This window comes from Hydra vulgaris, chromosome 11 (genome assembly GCF_038396675.1).
Source record: "Hydra vulgaris chromosome 11, alternate assembly HydraT2T_AEP".
In the NCBI taxonomy this organism is placed as follows: domain Eukaryota; kingdom Metazoa; phylum Cnidaria; class Hydrozoa; order Anthoathecata; family Hydridae; genus Hydra; species Hydra vulgaris.
In genome coordinates, this window is record NC_088930.1 from 19,146,412 (window position 1) to 19,170,000 (window position 23,589).

Consider the following 23,589-nt stretch of genomic DNA (forward strand, 5'->3'; position numbering starts at 1 on the left):
ATACATAATCATTGTTTTTCAGTAGCCCAAATATATATATAAATATATATATATATATATATATATATATATATATATATATATATATATATACATATATATATATATATATATATATATATATATATATATATATATATATATATATATATATATATATATATATATATATATATATATATATATATATATATATATATATATATATATATATATATATATATATATATATATATATATGAACGTCGTAATAAAGTAAAAAAAATTATTTTTATTAACCGTGGTTTTTTTGTATCATTTTAAATAAAAGAGAAAACTTAACATTGTCTTAAAATTATTGTCTTGAAATTTTTACATATCTTTTGTTTGCATTTGAAATGGATTTAAGTAACAGCAAGGTTTAAGTATAGAGCGACAAATTTATATTGAAAATTTGAATCAAGGCAACATACTAGAATCACGCAAACTAATAATTAAACATAGTTTATAAATATTTATAACAATAATTTATGGCTTAATTTAGAAGCTTTTGGTATAAATTTTTGTAGAGTAGAAACATTAGTAAGATGATAGTTATTTCTAATTTGTTTACAAAATGTTTTGGAAACAGCATAATATTTAAAAGTGCAAACAAATTTGTCTGAAGAATAGAGTGAGTACAGATCACAAGTACTTAAGCTGTTCATAGAAGATAGACTTTCTACAAGAACTTTTTTCTCTCAAATAACTTTAGCCTTATTTGATCATTTGTTTAAAGTAATAACAGTTTTTTTGCAAGCTTTTATAATAGCATAAGCAATAAAATATTTTAAACTAAAAGAAAGATTCAGTAAAATCTAAAAAAAATGATAAAGCCAAAAAAATTAATAAAAATTAAAGATAATAATTTCATGAAAACTTTGGTAAACCGTTAAATTTATTTGATTGAAAACAAATTGCTCTGCATGTCAAAAAATTATTTAAAAATACTATTGAAAATTGTAAAAATTAGCCAAGTCATCATAATACAAAGAATTTGTTAGGTTCCAAGTTGATCGGCTTGTACTTCTCTTGCCCTGGAAGTTGCTAATGTTGCAATTTTTATTTTGGATGTGCAGTTAATACATGGCTGGATTTAACTTAATAAGAAATAACAAAAATGTGCTTAAAGCGATTTGATGTTAGATAAAAAAGTAACGCGTTTTATAATTGTGTGGTTTATTTAGTATATAATAAAGAACTTGTGCTTCCAAATTTTTAATTATATATTATTTTTAAGTGTATATAATTTTTAAATGTATATAATTTTTAAGTGTAGATAATTTGCAGGTTGTTAAAAATATCAAGATTAAAAAACTGATTTCTTATATTTTATATTTTCCCTGAGATTAAAATAGAGCTATTCGAGCCATGGGTTTTATTTGTTTATTAATTTTAGATTTCATCCATTTCTTTGAAAGATGTTAACATCTTTCAAAGAAATGGATGAAATGTTAACATCTTTCAAAGAAATGGATATTTCTTTGAAAGATGTTAACATTACATCTGAAGATTTTTACAAGGTTGTGTATTTAAAATCTTTATACCCATAATAATAGGCTTGTTATTTCTTATGTTATTTAAAAATTTTTTGAGAACATTTTTTGGTTTCGAGGGGGAGAGGGGAAGAAGGGAGTATGAAAACTAGTTAAATAATGAAGTTACTATGTTTCGAGGCTCTGATATAAAAAAAAAGCTGTAAAAATTATAACTGTTCTTTAAAATGTTCTCTAAAATCACTGTTTTTTTGATTGACCTCTCTATTTGAGGAAATTCGTGTTTTGTAATTAATAAAATAAGTTTTGGCATTTTTATTATTCGAATCAAGTTAAATATGAATCTGCTATATAAGTTGATACGAAATGATTCGTTATCAAAATTCTAATCATTGTGAAGTAATATAATACAAAATTAATACAAAATAATAAATTAAAAAAATCAATATGCTGAAAATATATAGAGTAACAAAAGTAATTATAAATCAAAATTACACGATGAATTAAAGAGACAATTATCATCAAAACAAAGCTTTGAAAAAATCTAATAAATTACCGAAGCAATGAGCTGCTGTCAAAATATAGCTTTTAGACAATATAGCACCTGAACACCATTGCTTCCCATTGAAATTTAAACTAACATGCCATGGCCATTCACCTCTTTTGCTGTCAGTTCCTCCTACAATGCGCCTCTTTCTTTCTTTTTTATTTCTTCCACAATTTAGTTTCGCTAAAATTATTAATTAAAACATTATTCTAAAAAGTTATAATTAGATATTTAATAATATAAATTAATTATTAATTATAGCTAAATCTTTTTATAAATATTGTATTTAGTTATCGTTAATTAAACATAAATAACGATTAATAACTTTTTATAAAAAATTTTTTGTAGCGGATCAACCACAGAAAAGAAAATATATATATTTTTTAAATCTTTGTTTTTTCATTAATACCTAATTTTACATATTACGCGCTACATTTTTGTAAAATATACTTTATATAATGCTTGTAAATTATACAATATACGAGAAATTTAGATTATATGAAGCATTCCCCGTTACCATGACAATGCGATAGCAAACGTGAGAATTTACTGCATTCGTTTTTACTGAGCGTTTTGCAATAATGTAGTGTAAGGGCTTACCAAATAGGCTTTGTTTACATTTGTTAAATAACCTAAAATAATCTGTTTTTTTTTAATACTTTATATAAATGTTTCTTATCGTGGATTGATAGCAGACTAATTTACCCACAGGTGGTGAAAACTAGATTGAAAACTAATTTCAACCTAATAACTAACCTTGAAATGTATGTATGCATGTTTATATAGATAACTAATCCCAGCCAGCCAATACGATGTCGTTAAGACGTCCAACTTTCGTTGTACGTCTTAACGACATCGTACGGTTTTGTGGACTTATTCATGCGCACTATATACATACGTATGTAAGTGTGTATATATATAAATAATTTTGAAGCATTAGAGCAACTTATGCAGCAAAACTACTTTTTGCAGTATCAGTTGGCAAAAGGTAATAAGAAAAATTATTTTCTGTGATATTTTTATGCTTAAGGATCAAAAATCATAAAACTTTCTTACTTTGTCCAAAGTTACATATGTCAGCACACTTTTGACGAAACACTGGAAACCCGCACGGGTTTGGGATGAATGTTTGTACTTCTTCGCATTTTTTCCTCAATTTTGATTCTAGGGGTACGCACACGAAAAGCACTATGATGCAAAATAACCAAATGTATATAATGTAAAATATGCACCTTGGTATACCATGGTAAACCTGTAGCTCAAATTTGTAACATCTTAAGTAACTTACCACAAAATAGAAACGGTCTTATAAAAGTTACGCAACTCATAGCGTTACAATAAAGTTGTTTGCTCGATTCAATGCTTGCTAGAGACGACTTAGATGATATCCTATAAAAACTACAAAACTATATATATCCGATAAAAAAAGACAACTATTTAAAATCCATGTTTTGGAATTAAATAAACGTTATTGTTAATATGAGAAATCACGTCGTGACTGAAATCTTATAAAAACACATAAACTTGAATGGAGCTTGTTTTACAAACTTAATATATGTGTGTTTTTTTAATGTGTGATGAGTGCGACCTAACAATAAATAATGAAGCCGCAATGTATAATATAATATATGTGTAGTATACATAAATAAATATAGCGTTCCGACAAAATCTGTTACAAAAAGTAAGTTTTTTAAATTCATATTTAATATATGCATTTTTATAAGTTTGTAAGAAATCTATGAATGGTTGATCCCCAGCAGATACGTAAAGGATGTAATGTAAAGGAAATGTTTATTTATATTGGAAACAATAAATATTTCATCTTTTATATAACGTACATCATTAAAATATGAATATTATCTTATTCTATTTTGAGATATTATTGGAATGTAAAATGTTTATATATAAAGAACTAAAAATAACATTTTTTTTTTACTTTAACTTGATTTATTTGGAACCCGGTAATCAAAAAACTTTCTTTGTTTTTTGTAATAAAAAAGTAAAAGGTTTTGTCAATATAAAAGCTTGAAAATGTATTATTTTCTTTTTATTTACAATAAAAATAATGTCAATTAGAAACAGGAAGTAGCGGACTATGTTTCATTAGTTAAATGTTTGGTAATGGGACGGAGATAAAAGTAAATCCAACACGCGGCTAACTTTATTGCGGTGCGCCGTAGTTTGATTTGGTAACACTTGTTTTTCTACTTTCTATGACTTGTTATTTTATGGAAATTTTTTTTAAGGAGGTGTCATTGAAACATGAAAAAAGTTGAAAGATTTAAGAAACATTTGCTTTTTAAAAGTCTGTTACAACTGCTGATGAAACTTGTCAACTTTGGACATTTGAAATGAAAGTGAAATAACCCTCTTTTTTTAGCGTTAATCACTTAAGCGTTGTTTGATCTTTTTTGTATTCTTGTTTTAAAGTATCTTTACGTAGGTTTAGTAAAAAACAAAATGGAGTTAAATTTTCAAAGAAAAATTTTAAAAACTATTTGATAGTACTAAAAATTAAATGTTTTAAAATATTTGGGATTTTTAGCTTTATTCTGATAAAGTTTGTGACAAATAAATAAAGTTTTTTTTCAAATAATTGAATTGAACAAGGATCTACCTTTATTTAAAAAATTTTTAAAAATAATTAAAGACATAAAACAGTTATAAGAATAAGAATTAAAACCCAAATTCTTATTTGAATCTACTAGTAATCAAAAAAAACCATAAAACTAAATTAAAAAAAGAACCATAAAAATAAATAAAAAGAAGAACCATAAAATAGATAAAAAAAAGAACCATAAAAATAAATAATAAAAGAGCTATTAAAATTTTTTGTTGTTCTTGTTTTTGATAGTATATAATTTGCAATAAGTTAAATATAGAATATATAAAAACAGACTAAACTCAAAGAACATATGGGTAATGCAACATCACCTCAATATTTTCAAAGAGCCCTTTAGATTAATAAAATATTGTCAAAATTTTTTTAATTGAATTAAAAATCCAATTAATAAAATTAAATAATTAAAATACATAATTAAATATAAAAATACAATTAAAAATACATAAGTAATAAAATAAGCTATTTATATAATAAGGAAATAAATTATTTTAACATATACAAAGATACGCGCAAAGATTTGATAATTAATACATTAAAGGTTAATAAGTAAAATTTATTTTTCAAATTTTCCGTAATTATTATTCAGCAAGATTTAAAATGTTTTTTTTATGCTTGCAACTTTTAACAGTTTTATGATTTTACCATGTTTGCATTTTCTTTTTTAAAAAGAACTCCATAATTTAGGTCCTCGAAATGCTATTTTCTTTTTATTCTTAAGAATACTTTTCATTTATATTTCTCATATCTCTCATTAAGGGTTTAATATGACCCTCTCTTTTTTTCCCTATATAGTTCAATGCGTATGTTTTTGAAAATACTAAAATTTACTCACAAAAACTGTTCGATAACTGATGCAAGGTGTAACGAAGCAAGATATGTTTATTAAGGAGTTTCAGACAATAACATCATCATTGAATATTAGTAGACCAACCGTAGTTGATTTTCTCATCTAAGTAGACAAGTAAGGAAGACCTTGTGTATCCCTGCATCATTAGCTTTATCGGAACGATTATTTTCAACTGCTGGTAATATTCTAATGAAACGAAGAATTAGATTGACGACATTGAAATGATAGTTTTCACGAAAGAAAGCATTAAAAAGTTAAAAAACGTAACGATGAAAAATAAAAAAATATGTATATATATATTTAAAAATATATATATATATTAAAAAAAAATCTGCATTGTTAGCATAGTCTTTAAGTTGGTAAGGTGGTTTAGCTAAATTTTTTTTACTTTTAATCTAAAATTTTTACCTTTTTGCTTATAGAAACCAGTAACTTTTTCGCTTTTACGTTTTTCGCTTTAACGACCCTAACCTCTTAACAATTACACAGGTCTGCAAAAAATTATTTTTAAAATGTTGTTTGAAATTTGCTAACTGTTTTTTATGTATTTCTCAGCGCTGATTTCAAAAATGCAATTCATTTTTTTCTATCACGTCAGGTTTTCTCACAAAAAAGGGATTATTTTTGGGTAAAATAACAAAATTCGACCAATTTTTCACATTTTCAAACGTTATAGAATTTTATTTTATGTATAAATCATCTTCTAAACTATATTTCAAGAACACTTACATTTCTCTTTCAGCTTATAAGTCCTTATAATAACGTTTTTGCTTTCTGCCAAAGCTTCTTTTGTTGCTTTTCCGGCTGTGGACTCGTTCAGGTTCATCTCTCTTCAACATCCAGCAGTAGTCCGCTATCATGTTGACGTTCCATCTTCCCTGATATCTTCTTTCCATTTCCTTGATGTCTTGGTGAAATCTTTCGTCTTGCTCTTCACTTACATCACCAAGGTTCACAGGGAAGTAATCAAGATGTGAATGGAGAAAATGAACTTAAATGCTCATGTTACATACTAGCTTCATAAAGTTGTCGAGCATGTCTGTGACAATGGTCTTGTAGTTTGGATTTTTGTTGTTTCCTAGAAAACCGGTAACAACTAATTTAAAGGATGTCCATGCTGCCTTTTCTTTTGTTTCCATTTTGTCCACAAAATAAGGATCTCTCATAAGTTTTCTAATATCTGGTCCGATAAAGGTTCCTTTCTTTAGCTTTGCCTCGATAGACCAGGAAACTGCCCACAAAGATATTTGAAAGTCTCCCCTTCTTTTGGCAATACCTTAACAAATTGTTTCATCAGTCCCAACTTAATGTAAAGTGGTGGAAGTAAAACCTTTTTGGGATCCACAAGGCTTTTCTGTCAACATTTTTAACCCCTAGTTTGATGGTTTTTCTCAAAGGCCAATCTTTTTTTATGTAGTGCTGCTTTCTGTCTTGACTGTCCCATTCACAGAGAAAGCCAGGGAACTTTGTATTGCCACTTTGTTGACCAAGCAGCATTGAAATAACTTTTAAATCCCCGCACAAATTCCATTTGTGGTCTGCGTAGCTGAGTTTGTTTAAAACCAGTTCAAGGTTTTTGTAACATTCTTTTAAGTGCACCGAATATCCAACTGGCATAGAAGCATACTTATTGGCATTGTGCAGAAGGCTTCTTTTTGATGAATCGATTTTGATTACTGCTTTAAGACTTCTTTTTGATGAATCGATAAAAAGTTTCCACTCATCAGGAGCATATTCTATTTTAAAACATGCCATAAGTCCAGGAACATCACTGCAAAATACCAGATCACCTTCTTGAGAGAAGAAAGATACAAATTCCTTTTCCCTTGATTGATACCAAGAAAAGAATGTACCCAGAGCTAACATATTTTTATCTTTCAATCTAGATCCTAAAACTTCTGCCGAGTCTTTAGAAAGACCTAGGTCCTAACTAAATCGTTCAGTTCAGATTATGAGAATGGAATGGGATCGGTTGTGCCAGGGTCGTAGCAATCACTGTCTTCTTCACTATCATCTTGCTGAGCCAATGTCTTGTGATCATCTAAAATATCATCCAAAGAATGTGGAGGAGAGTGTATTGGTACTCCAGGTCCATAAGGAATAGGGCGAATGGCTGATTGAATGTTAGGGTAAGAATTATCCTTTTTGTTTTTCAAATTGAAACCTTGTACTTTGCAAGAACAAAAATAACAGTCATCACTATGATTTTTGGGCTCCCTCCAAACCATTGGTATTCCATAACGTAAGGACTGCTTTATTCCTTGAGACCATTGCCTCAGTTCTTCAACACATATTGAACAAACTTTGTGTGAAGCCCAAGACTTATCTTGATCGCCTAACTTCATACCAAATAGACAAAATATACCTTTTCAACAAAATCGGAGATGTTTCTTTGTCACTTTTTAATGGTATAGTTACCACAAATGTGGTAGAAGTAATCTGGTGAGTTTAGAAATCCTCTGGTAGCCATTGTCCATAAAACAACTTGTACTTTAGGCTAAATAACAGTTTGTGAAGATCTTAGAAACCAAAATTCAAACTTACAAAAGTACTGAACTATTTATAAGAAATATCGAAAAAGCTAAAACTAGACAAGCAGTTTGAGAAATAATTGTACGTGATGGAATTTTTTCACTATTTTCCTCAAAATCAGCGTTGAAAATACAAATCATATATTAAATTTGAAACAATTTTTATGTCGCAGTTATTTAGTTATTATTACCTGTGTTATTTATTTCTTAAATAATTAAGCGAAAACGAATGTATTTGTTTAAAGAATATTTGTTATACTATTTGGAGAACAAACCACTTTATTCGTTCAGTGAAGAATAATCGCTTAAATATTCGTTTATCGAATATTCATACTTCTCTAATGACGATCGATAAAACTATGCGAGTAATAGCTGAATGTTATCCTCATAATTTATTTCGATAAATTTAGTTATTCCGTATTAAAATTCCTTAAAATACAATGTTTGTCAATTGTAAACAATCAAAAATAAATGATTTCGCTTTCTTAAAAAATGAATCATATAAGAACTTTATATACCTTTATTCAACTATATTTAAAAGTTGAAAATTTGTAAAAAATAATAAGATATAAATAATGGGTCACCAGAGGTTTATAAATCAAAGTTCACACAACAGGTAATAAAGCACGTATAAAATTGATTAAAAACATTTTTTAATTTTATTTTTTACATTTTTTTAAATGAAATTCTAAACTATATATATACATATATATATATATATATATATATATATATATATATATATATATATATATATATATATATATATATATATATATATATATATATATATATATATATATATATATATATATATATATATATATATATATATATATATATATATATATATATATATATCAATATCAAAGATATAAAATATAATAGTTAGATTATAATCTAGTTAGATTTATATAAGCTATATATTAATTGATATATAGCTTAATCGAAATTATAATTATTATAAATTTAAACTAATTTATACTTAGAAGTATTAAAAATTTACAAAAGAAGTAATGTTGATTAAGAAAAGAGTAATAACAAATATCTGCATTAAAGTTTAGTAATAATAAGTATTTCACTTTTATTTAGCATTTATCTACTCTACATTCAGATCATCAAAGTTAAAGCCAAATGAGTTTTTCCAGCTGTCATGCTGAACCTCCTGTAATAGAGGGATGTGGCAACTAAAAGACCATGTCTAATTTGTCCAACTCATACACAGTTTTATAATCTCTTTGATAATTTTAGAAAATTATCGAAGAGAAATAACAATTTAAAAAAAATAGTTACAGTTTAACAAAGAAATTCATGCATCATACTAAAGAAATTCTTAATAAACAAAAAAATATCATAATAAACTATAACAATATATTACATTAAAAAATTCTTTCATAAAAAATATTGCTTATAATAGTATTTACATAATCATGCAAGTTTGTACCTTGATGGTACTACCAAAGTACACAACATTAGCTACCTCCAAGGTACACCGCTACCGCAGTTTTTACAAAACCACTACCATATGTTTATAGGTAGGAGTTAAGCAGTTTCAAGCATGAATAAATGCAGCTGAAAACAAGTTTTACAATTTTTGATAATCAGTTTTAAAATAAAGTTTATACCTACAGTTGTAGAAAAAAAAGAATGCACTCTAAAAAGATTAATTTTTGGAACCGGAAACATACTTTTATTTTTATTGCAACAACAAATGTGTTAAGCTGTGGTAAAACAACTTATTATGAGCCTTTTGAGGCCAATACATGCAACTAAAATTTCAGTTTGAATTCATCACTCAAGATGGCAGCTCAATTGATGTGCCTCCAAGGTACACTCACCTTTGAGGTACGCCACACTTCCCTATATATATATATATATATATATATATATATATATATATATATATATATATATATATATATATATATATATATATATATATATATATATATATATATATATATATATATATATATATATATATATACATATATATATATATATATGTATATATATATATATGTATATATATATGTATATATATATATACGTGTATATATATATATATATATATGTATGTATATATATACATATATATATATATACATATATACATATATATATATACATACATATATATATATATATGTTTATATGTATATATATATATATGTATATATATATATATATATGTATATATATGTATATATATATATATATATATATATATATATATATATATATGTATTTATCTTTATATATATATATATATATATATATATACATATATATATATATATATATTTATTTATTTATACACACACACATAAATTATTATAAATTACTATGACAATCGTGATTTAGGGCCTCTAACATTGCTTGCATGTCCTTGTACTGATAAGGAATATGATTAAGCATTTTACCAATTAACTTCATTGAACCCTTTGTTATTTTATAAAATATTCTATGAAGTCCCCACTTCCAGATTAAAAACAGCTCTAATATTGTCTTTCATAGTAAAATAACAATTATCAAAATTTTTAATATATTGTAGCTATGCATTTCTCAATTTTAAAAGACATATTGAAAAACTCAGACCAATCTATGATGGATTAATCCTATGCTCAAGTGATTGAACCTGCACTGCTAAACACTCTGATATCCTCATCAAAAAAAATCTACCCACCAAAGTTAGGAAAATGCTTTACAAATGCTATCTGTACAATAGCTTCACTATAATCAATTGAGTTAAGTATAACACGATATAATCTTTCCTTTCAACTTTCCTTTCATTTGCAGATTGAGATGAGTTAATCAGGTTTTGTAATCTAAATTTATTATTGCTGGTATAAGCTTGATTGATGTTTTCTGCATAGTTTCTAGGGCATATATGTCTTTTTTTGTAAAGGATTTCAAACAGATGTGAAATGTTTTAAATGAAGTCAAACAAGTTTTGTATTAAGTCTAAAAAATATAGATTCTGTCTAAGTCTTGAATGTTCTTAAGAATGTCACTTAAGCTCGTCTAGGGTTGTGTTTGAGTTATTTACAGGATGTCTGATGTGGTAATTTCATTTTAATTTATTATCAAAAATTACACCAAGGTTTTGCTCAGTTTTTGTTGTTTCCAGATTGAAGGATCCAAAAAATTGAACCAAAACTTCAACCAATCTATGATGGTATTAAGATCATTTTGAATGTATAGGTTATCTATGTTGTTTTAATCATAGCAATAAGCCGGCTATCATATGCAAAAATTCTTGACTATCTTTGGCATAATATTTATAAATATTAAAAATAATAGTGGATCATTATCTTATTTTTGACAATCTATAACTTTTTAAGTGAAATGAAATAAATTTAAACTAGTTTTTGTTTAATACAACTTTTTCTGCTTGCTTTTAAAAAAAATTTTCTTAGAGATTTTTTTTTGTTTATACAGAATTAAAGACTTTTATAAGATTTCTTTTTGAACTGGGTTTTGCTCAGTTGGTTTGCTTCAAATTGCTTTAAATAAAATTTAAAAACGTCCGTTATTTGGATATGATTATAGATCAAAAAAGCTAGAACTTTTACAAAGTGTATAATTCAATAAATTTCCTAAAAAACATGTTTTTTTCACTCAAAGTTATAAGGTTCTTCACTTAATAAATAAAAGCAAACAAAAAAGTTATATGCTGGTAGTAATAGCTCATTTTTTTCTATTTCCTTTGATAATATTCTATTGTCTAAATGTTTTTGCAATAGCTAAAATAATTCCAGCAATAAGCAAAGTCTTCACTTAAAAATATCATTCAAGAACTTGAAATTTCAATGGTCTGTACATTAAAGCTGAAGTTAGGATTCTATAATATACAGCAATTATATTATCCAAAACATTTACCATCAGTAATGGAGTGGGAGAAGGAGGTGTACTACCTCTTCTGCTATTTGATATATATATAATATATATATATATATATATATATATATATATATATATATATATATATATATATATATATATATATATATATATATATATATATATATATATATATATATATATATATATATATATATGGGTAATTTCATGTCAAATTAGCAGGAAAAAAAAGAGGGTAATTTCATGTCAAATCAGCAGGAAAAAAAAATGTCACCCCATGTTTTGGATTTTGCTAATTTTTTAATATGTTATAGGGTTTATAAAAATTAAGAAAATCTGAAACTTGGAACCTCCAACCCCTTACGGTTCTGGAGATATTCAGGATTCAATTTTCTAATTTATGCTGACTCAGCATTTTTTACAAAATTCTTTTTTGTTGTTAAATAACAATATATTATGAACCAAAAATCATCCTGAAATTTACATGTAAATTAGATAATAAAGGCATATATTTTGGGGTATTTTGACAGTCAAAATGGTGATGTCACCTTGATAATTTTTTTTGAGGCATTGTTGTAAATTACATTATAGGTATTAAACATCGCTATTAATGAAAAATATATTACTGCATTTTTCAACTTTTCTAAATGCAGCATATAATTTATTGCTAACTTATTTATGAATAAGTTAGCTATATCTTAATTTTATGTCATAAAAAGATATTGTTAAAGTCTTTTCGAAGGGCAGTAATAAATTTATACTGCAATTAAACATTTTACTAACCCCCCCCCCCACCCACCCTTCCCCCTTTTTTTTTGTTAAAAACATAAAGACAAGTGACTAGAAGAATTTTGTAGCCAACTCTTAACTAAATTTGAAAAATAACATACAAATATAAAAATAATAATGCATTAGAAATTTTTCTATAAATCTTTATTATTTTTTTCAATTATATTTTCTAACTCAGTTTCTGAAATTTTATATATGCAACCATTTGTTGTAGATGGCGGATCGATGGTACATAAAACATGATTTGATGGGACCCAACGCACATCTTCCCGTGCAGACCAAAAAAAACTTGGACTGGGACTATGTGCATGCATAAATTGAATTTTATAATCTCCTTTTTTTATCTTTTTTGGTTATAATTCCAATCCACCAAAAATTGTAATAATTGCAAGCTACATAATCCATATGATTATAAATAACCTGCTGCACAAATAGCTTATTTGGTATCTGCACAAGGTTAAATGTCTGAAAATCAGTTTATTGACTCATCCTTTTAAAAGAAATTGTACTTTAATTAATTGGTACAAAGTGGTGAAAGCATATTGTTCCCGACAAGGTTCTTCCCATAATAAACCTTGGTTGTAATGATGATCGAACTTTATTTCTTTCTGTTTTATCAACCAAAATGAATTGAATGTTTTTAATAATGGTTACACAAAGTACAAACATCTTATCTACATCTAAAATCTGTCCAGTCATTGTCCTTTTTAAACTGGCTTGTGCAGTTAGTCTTTTTACTGTGCCCCCAATACCATCACTACTTACTTACATACTCAATACCAAAAAAAATTCAGCATCAATATCAAAGTCTTTTTTGTGATGGCAAAGATTAATAAAGTTCCTAAAGTTTTTATATTGTGCTGCACATCCATCAGTGAAGTATCTAATATTACTAATTTGTAGAATTTTTGCTTTAATGTTATTGATAATGAGCTGTTGTATTTTATATACAAAGTATACATCATGCTCAATGTCATCAGAAAGAAAGCAAAATGACTTAGATATCAGTTTACCATTTGATTTGTAGTATATAATAATAGGATGAAGTGTACATTTTGCTTTATTCCAGTGTTAACTTTACACCTCATCCTGAACAATAAATTGAAAGTTCTCTTCAAAGTCACCCAATATTATACACTCATTGTGATTTAAAAATTGTGATTTAAAAAAGTCTTTAAGGTACTTGGCCTGACTTTTAGCTATAAATGAATGAGATGTTAGTTTATCTATTTTATTGCATATAAGATCAATAACATCTTCAATATTGTTTTTTTGATTGATCAGTGTAGTTCTATCAGTACCTTGCCATTGGTTATTTGTTATTTGTTTATCACTTTATAACTTAACATTCTGGTGATAGATACAGACACAAACACTGTGAGTGCCAGACGAGTTACACACCATCTTGGGCGAAGGCTGTTAAACTTTGAAAATCCAACATTTAAATTAGAGTGTTCAAATTACAATGCTACATAAAGTTCTTTTAAATTAATCAATATTATTCTTTTTTACATATGTTGTCTGTACCCTGTACTGACAACATAAGTCTTTTTTTCCAGGCATCATTTGTGTGTACTCGTAACTTTGATAAAAGCTATGAACTAGACCAATGGTTTCATCGGAAAGCGACTTTCCTTTTTTTTTTTATTTCAATTTATTTGCATTTAAATAAAAATACAAAAAGGTGATATAGGTAATTTGAGAATTACTCTTATGTAACACCAAGTTTAAAACAGTAAACAGTGTTTCTGAATATTTTATGGTTTTAAATTTGATTTGAATAGAGACAATGAAGAAGAATACACCATATAATGGGGTAAAGAATTCCATATCTTAATAAATCTTTCACAGAAAAAAAATCTCCTTATATCATGGATGTATTTGTTACGTGATGTTAATTTTTGGGTATGACATCTAGTTGAATAACGAGTAGGAGCGAGAGTAAAAAACTCAGAAAAAGGGGAATTAACCAAGTTGTGCATAATTTTAAAAGTCATTAAAAGATCAAATTTTGTTCTCCGGCATTCAAGAGAGTCAAGATTAGAGATATCAAGTCTTCAAGCATAGTCTTTGTATGGAATACAACATCATTTGCAGACAATTCTTGTATAATGTTTCTGGACCTTTTCTATCTGGTGTATATCTTTTAAGAGATACGGATTCCACACAGGGGTACATGACTCTAAAATTGGTTGAATATAAACTTTATAGGCTCTTATCAAAAGTTGAGAATCATTACTGATGAAAGACTTTAAGAGTAAGTAAGCACAAGAACTTGCTTTGCTAGCAATATGAGAACAGTGATTTAAAAATTTCATATCGTAAAAAATAAATATCCCAATGTCTTTGATTGAATCAATTGATTCGATAGGCGCATCAATATCTAATAAGTATGAATGTACTGGTAATGGATTCTTTCCATATCGTAGGTAAAAATATTTTTTGGTAGATATATTGAGTTGACAATTGTTTGACCATTGTGAAATTCTCTTCAAAGTTTTGACAAGGTTGATATTATTTTCGTCTTTTCTCGCTTGGTACAACTTGCTATCGTCTACTAAAAGCTTGATTCCACAATCCCCCTCAATATGTAAGGTTATATCGTTTATAAAAATTTAAAATAAAATAAGTCCCAAAACAGTTACTTGAGGTATTCCACTTTTTACATAAATATTGTTTAAGTATGAATTGTTGATACAAACACGTTGAGGACAATTTGTCAACAAGTTTGTAAGCTAATTCAGCAACTCATACTTGATACTGTAACAACACAGTTTAAATAGTAATTTAGGGTGAGATACAGTATCGAAGGCTTCTTCAAAGTCTATATAGATGATATCAACTATCTTTTTATTATTAACAGAAGTGGTCCACTCATTTAATGTTGTCAACATCTGTGTACATGTGGATCTACGCTTTAAGAATCCGCACTGATACACAGAAATAAAATTATTCAGGAGTAAATAACCTGTAACGCTTTCAGTAATTACTGATTCCATAATTTTACAAACAATACACGCCATTAAAATAGGTCTGTAATTTGTGGGTAACAACAGGTTTCCTTTTTTTAAATATCGGACCTATTATTGCAATTTTCCAGAACCTAGGTGTAATATTTTTGGACATTGACATTTCAAACAGAACAGAAAAAAGAATAGCAATAACATTTGCAATTGACTTTAAAAATATGGCAGAGTATCCATCAGGGGATTTGGAAGATTTGGATGGAAGCTTTTGTAGATAGGAAACAACAGAATTGTAAGGAAACATAGCAATATAGCAATACCATTGTCAGTAACAAACACAGAGCCAAAAAAATTGTTCAAAAGTTGCGATTTTTTACAATCATCTATAATAAGAAAACCATCAGTTTGAAGTAATGGCGCAACAGAGTTACAGCATTTGGATTTTTTGTTTATGAAAGAGTAAAAATTAGTGATATTGGATTTGACAACTAAATCTTTCTCTCTGGAAATGCAATTTTTTATGAACTTCTGCATCATATAAACATGAGTAGTTCTTAAATTTAACAATGATAGATGGATTACCTGTTCTTGTGTAATCTCTATAAAGAATGCGTTTTTTGGAGGCTAATTCTCGGATGGCTAGAGGTTGGATATTGCTTTTTCTATTAAAAGTTAACGATACATGCGATGAAATAGATGAATTTAAGAAATTACAGATAGTTTGCCAGAAAGTTTTAACATCCTGATTTTGTTTGGCTAGTAAATACCAGTTTACATTTTGTAATTCAGTGTTTATAGAGTTGTAATCAGTTTTGAAAAAATTATACTTAGTTGTTTTTTTATATGGTTTATATTTCTCCAAATTAGAATTGAAAATAATCATGCAGTGGTCGCAGGTACTTGTGAATGGGGCAATAGTTTCTATATTAAAAACGTTTTTAGAGTTGTTGGTTAGTATCAGATCTAAAAGGTTGTTAAATCTGGTATTGTTGGATATAAGTTGGGTTAAAGCATTTGCGGAACACGTTTATACAAAAAGGTTATGATATGAATCACCGAAACTAGTTGGGATTGACCAGTTTATATGTGGCAGATTAAAAATTATTGCGCACTAATATAAGTGAACCCCCACCTTTTCTGTTTCAATCATATCGAAATACTGTGAAATTATTGCCATTCAACATTAATGAATCAGGTGTATTTTTATTTAACCAAGTTTCGGTAATGAGTATGATATCAAGATTGCTGTTTTTGAGGAGATTGTGTAGGTAGTGTTGTTTATTGTTAATCGATCTAGCATTGAAGTAAGCACAGCTAATGGTTTTGAAAGGATATTGTTTAACTTTTGTTTTGTTGTTATTGTTAGCATGGTTTATACTGAGTTTAGGATTAATGTGATAGTTGCATTTACTGGTGTTATTACTTTTTTTAATTCTGTTTGGTAAGCTTTGAAACATTGATTTTAATGGTGGCGTTGTTTCTAATGCAGTATCGAAAGGGCAAATTGAGTTTTCCATTCGCTCGCAATTCGTTGTTTTTAATTTTTCTTTCTTGAAGCAACATTTTCATATTTGATCTCTCTGCATCATTAAGATCTGGATTTATAAACATTTTAGCAAATTCTGTTGAGGTTCTTAAGGATTTGGCAACGCTAAGAATTAAGTTTCGATCACTGGCATTCATTAACTCAACTATGACTGGGCTATTTGTATTTTGTTGCGGTATTGTAGTTGAAGTTGAGGTTGTTAGCACATAGGAAGATTTCTGTTTTGGTTTAAAAGGATGCACTTTTTTGATTTTATTTCCACTGATTTGGATTGAATTAAAAATTTTTTCAACTAATTAGTGATCACTGTTATTAGGATATATATGATGATGGTTTATACAAAATTCCATGTTTTTTTTCAACTTTTCTAACCTCTTGTATAAAGTAAATAGATACATTAAAAAATTCTGCAGATTTTTGGAGTGACCATGATTCTGGAGTTAATGTTAGTATCTGTATTTTTGCAGAGTATGATGTCACATTTTTTTAGTTTATTTTTTAATTCATTTAAAAGTGAGTTTAGATTGTCAATTTTATGGTTATTAACTGAAGAAGTTAGTGGTGAACAAGGTGTCAATCTAATCATAGGACCAATATTATAAACTTCATTTATTTTGTTTGTTGTTGCTTCAGTTATTTGATCAAATTTTCTTTTGGCAGCTCGTAACCGTTGGTGTTTTAGCACTGATTTAAGCTTAATAGGTGACACACCTATAGATTTAAGACTTTCGTTGAGAGCTAAACGTTGTTCAGACCCTGCTATACCATTGATCATTTGATTCTAATTTTTTAATTATACTCTGTACCCTTTTGTAACAACTACTGCATAATTTCCACCCAAGTACAACAGGAATATCTTGTGTTTTAAGAGTTATTGCTATTGATAGCAATATCTTCACATTTTCTATATAAAAAAAGAAACAATCATTTCTAAAAACTAATATCAACTAAGCATCATTGTAAAGAATATATTAGTATATTTATTAATTTATAAAACCATTAAATTTTAAATTTATAAAAATATTTGAATTTTCTTCTTAAAAAAGCATTTAGTTGTCTTATTATTTCTTTAGTTTATTTAATTACTATTTAAACCATTATAATCATCAAAATAATATCTTTTTCATAAAATCGAAAGAAAATCATAAAATTACTTTTTACGTTTTTCTTTCGATTTCCATGTTTTTTAAATTGATTACAGCATTTCTGAAATTTTCTTTCAAATGCAACTCCAAAGTGTTCTCCATGATAATAGCAAACTGTTATAAATAATTTTCCACAACCAAATAAACAACGACTTCAACAATATATTTTTACAACATAAATTTAAGATATAGATTATTTTATCATAATTGGCAGCTTAGAAAAATTGAAAATTGCAGTAATATATTTTTTATTAATAGCGATTTTGATACCTATATTGTAAGTTATAACAACCCCTTAAATAAAATTATCAAGGTGACATCACCATTTTGACCATCGAAATAACCCAAAATATATGTCTTTATTATCTAATTTACATGTAATTATGGTGGTCAAAAAATTTTCAAAAGGAAATTTGTATCTGCCATGTGGAAGATTGTCTATGTACAAAATCTCAGGATGATACCTCATTTGGTTCATAAAATATTGTTATTTAACAACAAAAAAGTATTTTGCAAAAAATGCAGAGTCAGCATAAATAAATTGAGTCCTGAATATCTCAAGAACCGTAAGGGGTTGGAGGTTCCAAGTTTCAGATTTTCTTGATTTTTATAAACCCTATGGTGTGTAAAAAAATTAGCAAAATCTAAAACATGGGGTGACATGAGCCTGCTAATTTGACATGGAGTTACCCATATATATATATATATATATATATATATATATATATATATATATATATATATATATATATATATATATATATATATATATATATATATATTTAATTAATTTTTTGACGAAATTAAATAAAAATAACTACATAATTTTTACTACTAAAATATTCATGCGTTTTTCAATCATCAGGTAAAAAAAAAATATTTATTAAATAAAAAAACAGAAAAAATATTTTTTCTGTTTTTTTATTTAATAATTCTTGCCTACCTTTGTATGATATTATGCAAAGTTTTTCATGAAGGCATAGCAAGCATTTTTTTGTTACATTGCTGTAGGCGGGGACTTTTTTAATTATTGAACAGGTTAATTTGGGTGTTATTTTTAAGTTTTCTTTTATCTGCCATATATACTGAAAGGGTGGTTGTATATTTCAACTTTTTGTTTGTGAATGAGTGTTTGTGGTTAGCCCATCTTTTTTCCATTAACATTCTGCTAGACCAATATATACTTTCCTGGGGTGTTAGGGGGGGGGGGGATACTATACATTTATAAATAACATTAGAGGCTCTACATTTTCCTATTATAGGGCAGTTTTCTCTATTTATGCAATTGCAGGGTGGGTATTCTTTTGGTCTTTCTAAAATGATTTTCTTGTTGTGGCTTTTTATTATTCTTTTGATATTTTTAGTGCAGCTGTAACTCACTTTGATAGTATTTCGATTGAATAGTTTACTTAGGGGGTGGGATGTTGGAAAATGTTTGTCGATTAAGTTTAGGAAGATATTGCCCAACATTGGTAGGAAGGCTTTTAATATACGGGGGTTGAACCATTTTATATTTCCTTTTTTTTCTTTTTTTCTCTCTTTTGGGGGTTATACTTCAAATTAAAACCAGTTCTTCTTAATTCATCTTCGTATTCTGTTATAGATAAATTAAATGTTTTTTCATTTGAGAAATTTTGTGATAATCTGTTGTTAATAGAGATAGGGATTTGCTTTATTATTTGCGGAGGATGGTTGAAACCAGTGTGGATGTAACATTTTCATTTGGTTTTTTGAAAGGTTGGTAGGAGTTTTTTTCTAAGTTAAAAGATAAATCTAAGAAGTTGACTGCGGGAAGGTTTGTTTGGAATATAATTAAAACTACTCTATTTTAAAACTGATCATTTTTATAACTCTAATTATGTTTTTTCGTATGCTATCAATTTGTGATCCAGTTTTTTTACGAAGTACCATCAGACCATCATCACGATATAGTCCAACATCTTCTTTATTTATTATTTTAGATAGTGAGTCTTACATATATAGGCTCATTAGTTCGCAAATTTCTGCACCCTCAAAACAACCCATTGTGACATCAGAGCAGTCATGTGCTAAGTTTTTCTTCCATTTTTTGTTGTTAAAAAGTAGCAAGGACTTTCTGCGATATATATATATATATATATATATATATATATATATATATATATATATATATATATATATATATATATATATATATATATATATATATTAGAGATGGGAATCAAACCCTTTTTTTAAAGTTCAGGTTCGGTTCGGTTATATCTAATTTTCGAGTTCGGTTCAGTTCGGTCTTAAGCACAGTTCGGGTTCGGTTCGGTATCAACACAACTGTTTTTTTATTAGTTACAAAGCTTTACATCCACAATGATAAAACACAAATAAATTAAAGTAATATTAAGTAGTTAAAGCATTGCAAATAACTTGAATAATAATAATTTGCAATGCTTTTATACTGCAACTTCAAAAGTTCAAAAAACAATGCAGTTGCTAATAGCTGCAGTTAAAGTGCACAAAACATTAAAGCAGTAACTTTCTGAACACAGATAACGGTAGCTTAAGTAGTCTACTGTCAGTCTAGTAATCAGGGCTGCATGTTGTATTTGAGAAATATCAGCATTTCCAATGTTTCTGGGTTTAGGCGAGCCCTGCGCTCACTCATCGTCACCCCACACACTGAAAACACTCTTTCACTGACAGTACTTGTAGCAGGAATAGCCAACAACCTTCTACCAATCAATGCCATCGTCGGAAGCTTATGTTCACGGTCATTGTCTTTCCAGAATTGCAATGCATCACACGCTGTCACGGGCAGTGCCAAGTATTTGTCAAGTTCATGTCTTTGTGTCATTACTGTCAGCGTTAGACAATGGAGTGGCAACTGTTTTTAAGTCTGCCAGCAAATCATACGATTCAAGATCAGCTTTATTCTTCTTTGCAGGAGGCAGCTGATCTGAATGACTGCATTCACTAAAGCTGTCTATATCTGTATTGCCTGAGTCCTTTCGTATCACCTGATTTGGTGAAGAAGAAATAATTTTGTCCACCATACTACGCATTTCTGAATAAACAAAATTGTGATCGTCTGTGTTGACAAAAGACAAGTATTTGTAAGAAGGAACAATAAGTGTTGATAGCTTGTGCAAAGGATGAATAACATACTTTTCATTCAAACTGGACAGAAAAACTGCCTTCAAATCACGCATACTGTCGCTGTCTGAACTATTGATCTTACAGACTGATCGAAGATAAAAAAGCATTGGCCATACATCAGGGGACTTCGGCACATTGTCATGTGACAATTGTACAGTAGCCTTGTGAAAGAGATGCAAAAATTCTACGACGTCATGCAACAATTTTTCATTAACGTTGTTCAGTTGCTCAAGTTTGTCAAACTGCTTTGAATCAGCAAGAATTGACTTGGCATGATCTAACTGGCATGACAGTGATTGCAAAAGAAAAAATTGACTGTTCCAACGAGTCGCAACATCCTGTTTGAGAGTGTGATTTAGTTCCTGGTTTTTCCCACTATGTTTAAAGTAGCCCACCATTTCCTTTGAAGTCTTGATCATTTCATGAACTAAATTAACACCAGGGGATTTCAAAGCTTTTTCAACAGCTAAATTAAGATTATGACCTGCGCAACTAAGTCTAACATCGTTGTGATAAGCCGACTTCATATTACTCCCATTATCAGTCACAAATACCAAATTGTCACTTTTTATAGTCTGAGGGAAAAGTTTTTTAAGTATTTCAGTTGTCTTTGCTTTTACGGCAATGCCAGTCTTAGACTCACTAAACTCAAACAATCCAACACACTTACTTATAAGGCAATAACTGCTGTTAATGTAATGTGCTGTAAAAGTTTGATAAGAGTATTTTAGAATGTCATCGGTCCAGTGATCAGTTGTTACTGCGATATGAGTAACCCCAGCAAGTTCGTCTTTCAGCTTTCGAACACATTCGTTGTAGAACTTTGGTAGTAGTGTCTTAGACAGCGTTGTTCGATCACACATAATATCCTCAAGTTTCACTGATCCATACTTCGATCCAATATCAATCATTGTTTGAGCAAAGTGACGGAACCCATCATCCTGAACACACGAGAATGGCTGAATGTCTTTTGCAATCATGTAAAGGGCTGCACGTTGAGCATATTCACAAATGTGTTTAGGAACCTGTAAAGTATAAGGCAATAAACAATAGACATTAAACACATAGCAATTCATAATGGCCTTTTTTTTTTGTACTACAAAAAACATTGTATTTCTAAAATATTGCTAACAACTTGTAACAAATATATTTTGCTATCAATGGTAGCAAGTGAAAAGTTAAAACAGTAAATAGGAAAAAGCAAGATCCGCAAACTATATTTATTAACCTCTGTCTTTTTAGGTAAAAAGCTTGTCATTTTTAATTGTCCAGGTTCTGAACCTGTTGATCATAACATGATTACTCACAGTTATACAAAAATCAAATAAAGTGTATTATAACTAAGGTCAATTGACTCTATTTAGCATTTGATATTCAATTAATTATCAAACCTGAATGCTGCTCAGTTTGGCATTGTGTGCAATATGCAATGCCTGAGAGATGCAGGTGATTATTGATTTATTGAAATATTTATAAAACTAAATAATTTTATATGCAGTAAGTATAGCTACAAACCTCATCCCCAACTTCACCGCAACGGAAGCGACTCCAGCATTCACTCTTTGTCCATGATGCAGGTACTAAGCAAGCCGCTCCGTCTGTTATCAATTTCTCCAACACTTTTTTAGTCCATTTACGAGTTAATTTACTGTTACTCATTATTACTACAATATTATGTAATTATTGCAATCATTAATTACTAAGATATGAATAAAAACTCAGAACATTAACAACACCTCAATATTGCAAATGTTTAGAAACAACATTTCCATTTTGGTTGGTAATGTTATGAATTGTAGACTTATCGCGAGGTTAGAATTATTTTGTTCTATTTCCCATTTTAAACGTTGGGAGAAAATTTTTCATTTTTTTCTAAAAGTAAAAATTACTTAAAATTTTAGCTAGTTTTTAAAGAAATAATAACTTATGCTTTAAATAATTTTGATTTAAACAAATTATTTAGAAGAAATTTAAAAATTAAAATATATTTTAAAAGTAATTATTGATTACTAAAATTACTAACTCATTTTCTTCCAACACTTAATATGAGAGATAGAACAAAATAATTCTAAACTCGTGGTATGTTAT

The 23,589-nt window shown here is 27.9% G+C and overlaps 2 protein-coding genes across 3 annotated transcripts in view; one reads left to right on the forward strand and one right to left on the reverse strand.

Annotated features, from left to right (window-relative positions):
• LOC105850336 (plasma kallikrein) overlaps positions 1 to 3,587 on the reverse strand; it is a 28,263-nt gene extending 24,676 nt beyond the window's left edge. The window contains exons 1-3 of the mRNA XM_065810370.1: positions 3,350 to 3,587; positions 3,118 to 3,249; positions 2,071 to 2,244 (exon numbers count right to left, since the gene is read on the reverse strand). Of these exons, the coding sequence (XP_065666442.1) occupies positions 2,071 to 2,244; positions 3,118 to 3,249; positions 3,350 to 3,389 (346 nt within the window). The 5' untranslated portion in view covers positions 3,390 to 3,587. The remainder of the gene's footprint in view (positions 1 to 2,070; positions 2,245 to 3,117; positions 3,250 to 3,349) is intronic.
• A 53-nt stretch (positions 3,588 to 3,640) lies between these two features.
• LOC100206900 (serine/threonine-protein kinase Nek9) overlaps positions 3,641 to 23,589 on the forward strand; it is a 41,013-nt gene continuing 21,064 nt past the window's right edge. The window contains exon 1 of one of the 2 annotated variants that reach the window (XM_065810369.1): positions 3,641 to 3,742. The gene's annotated coding sequence lies outside the window, so the exon portion shown is untranslated. Of the gene's footprint in view, positions 3,743 to 8,494; positions 8,679 to 23,589 lie in introns of those variants that run through there. The other variant, XM_065810368.1, reaches the window with a different exon arrangement.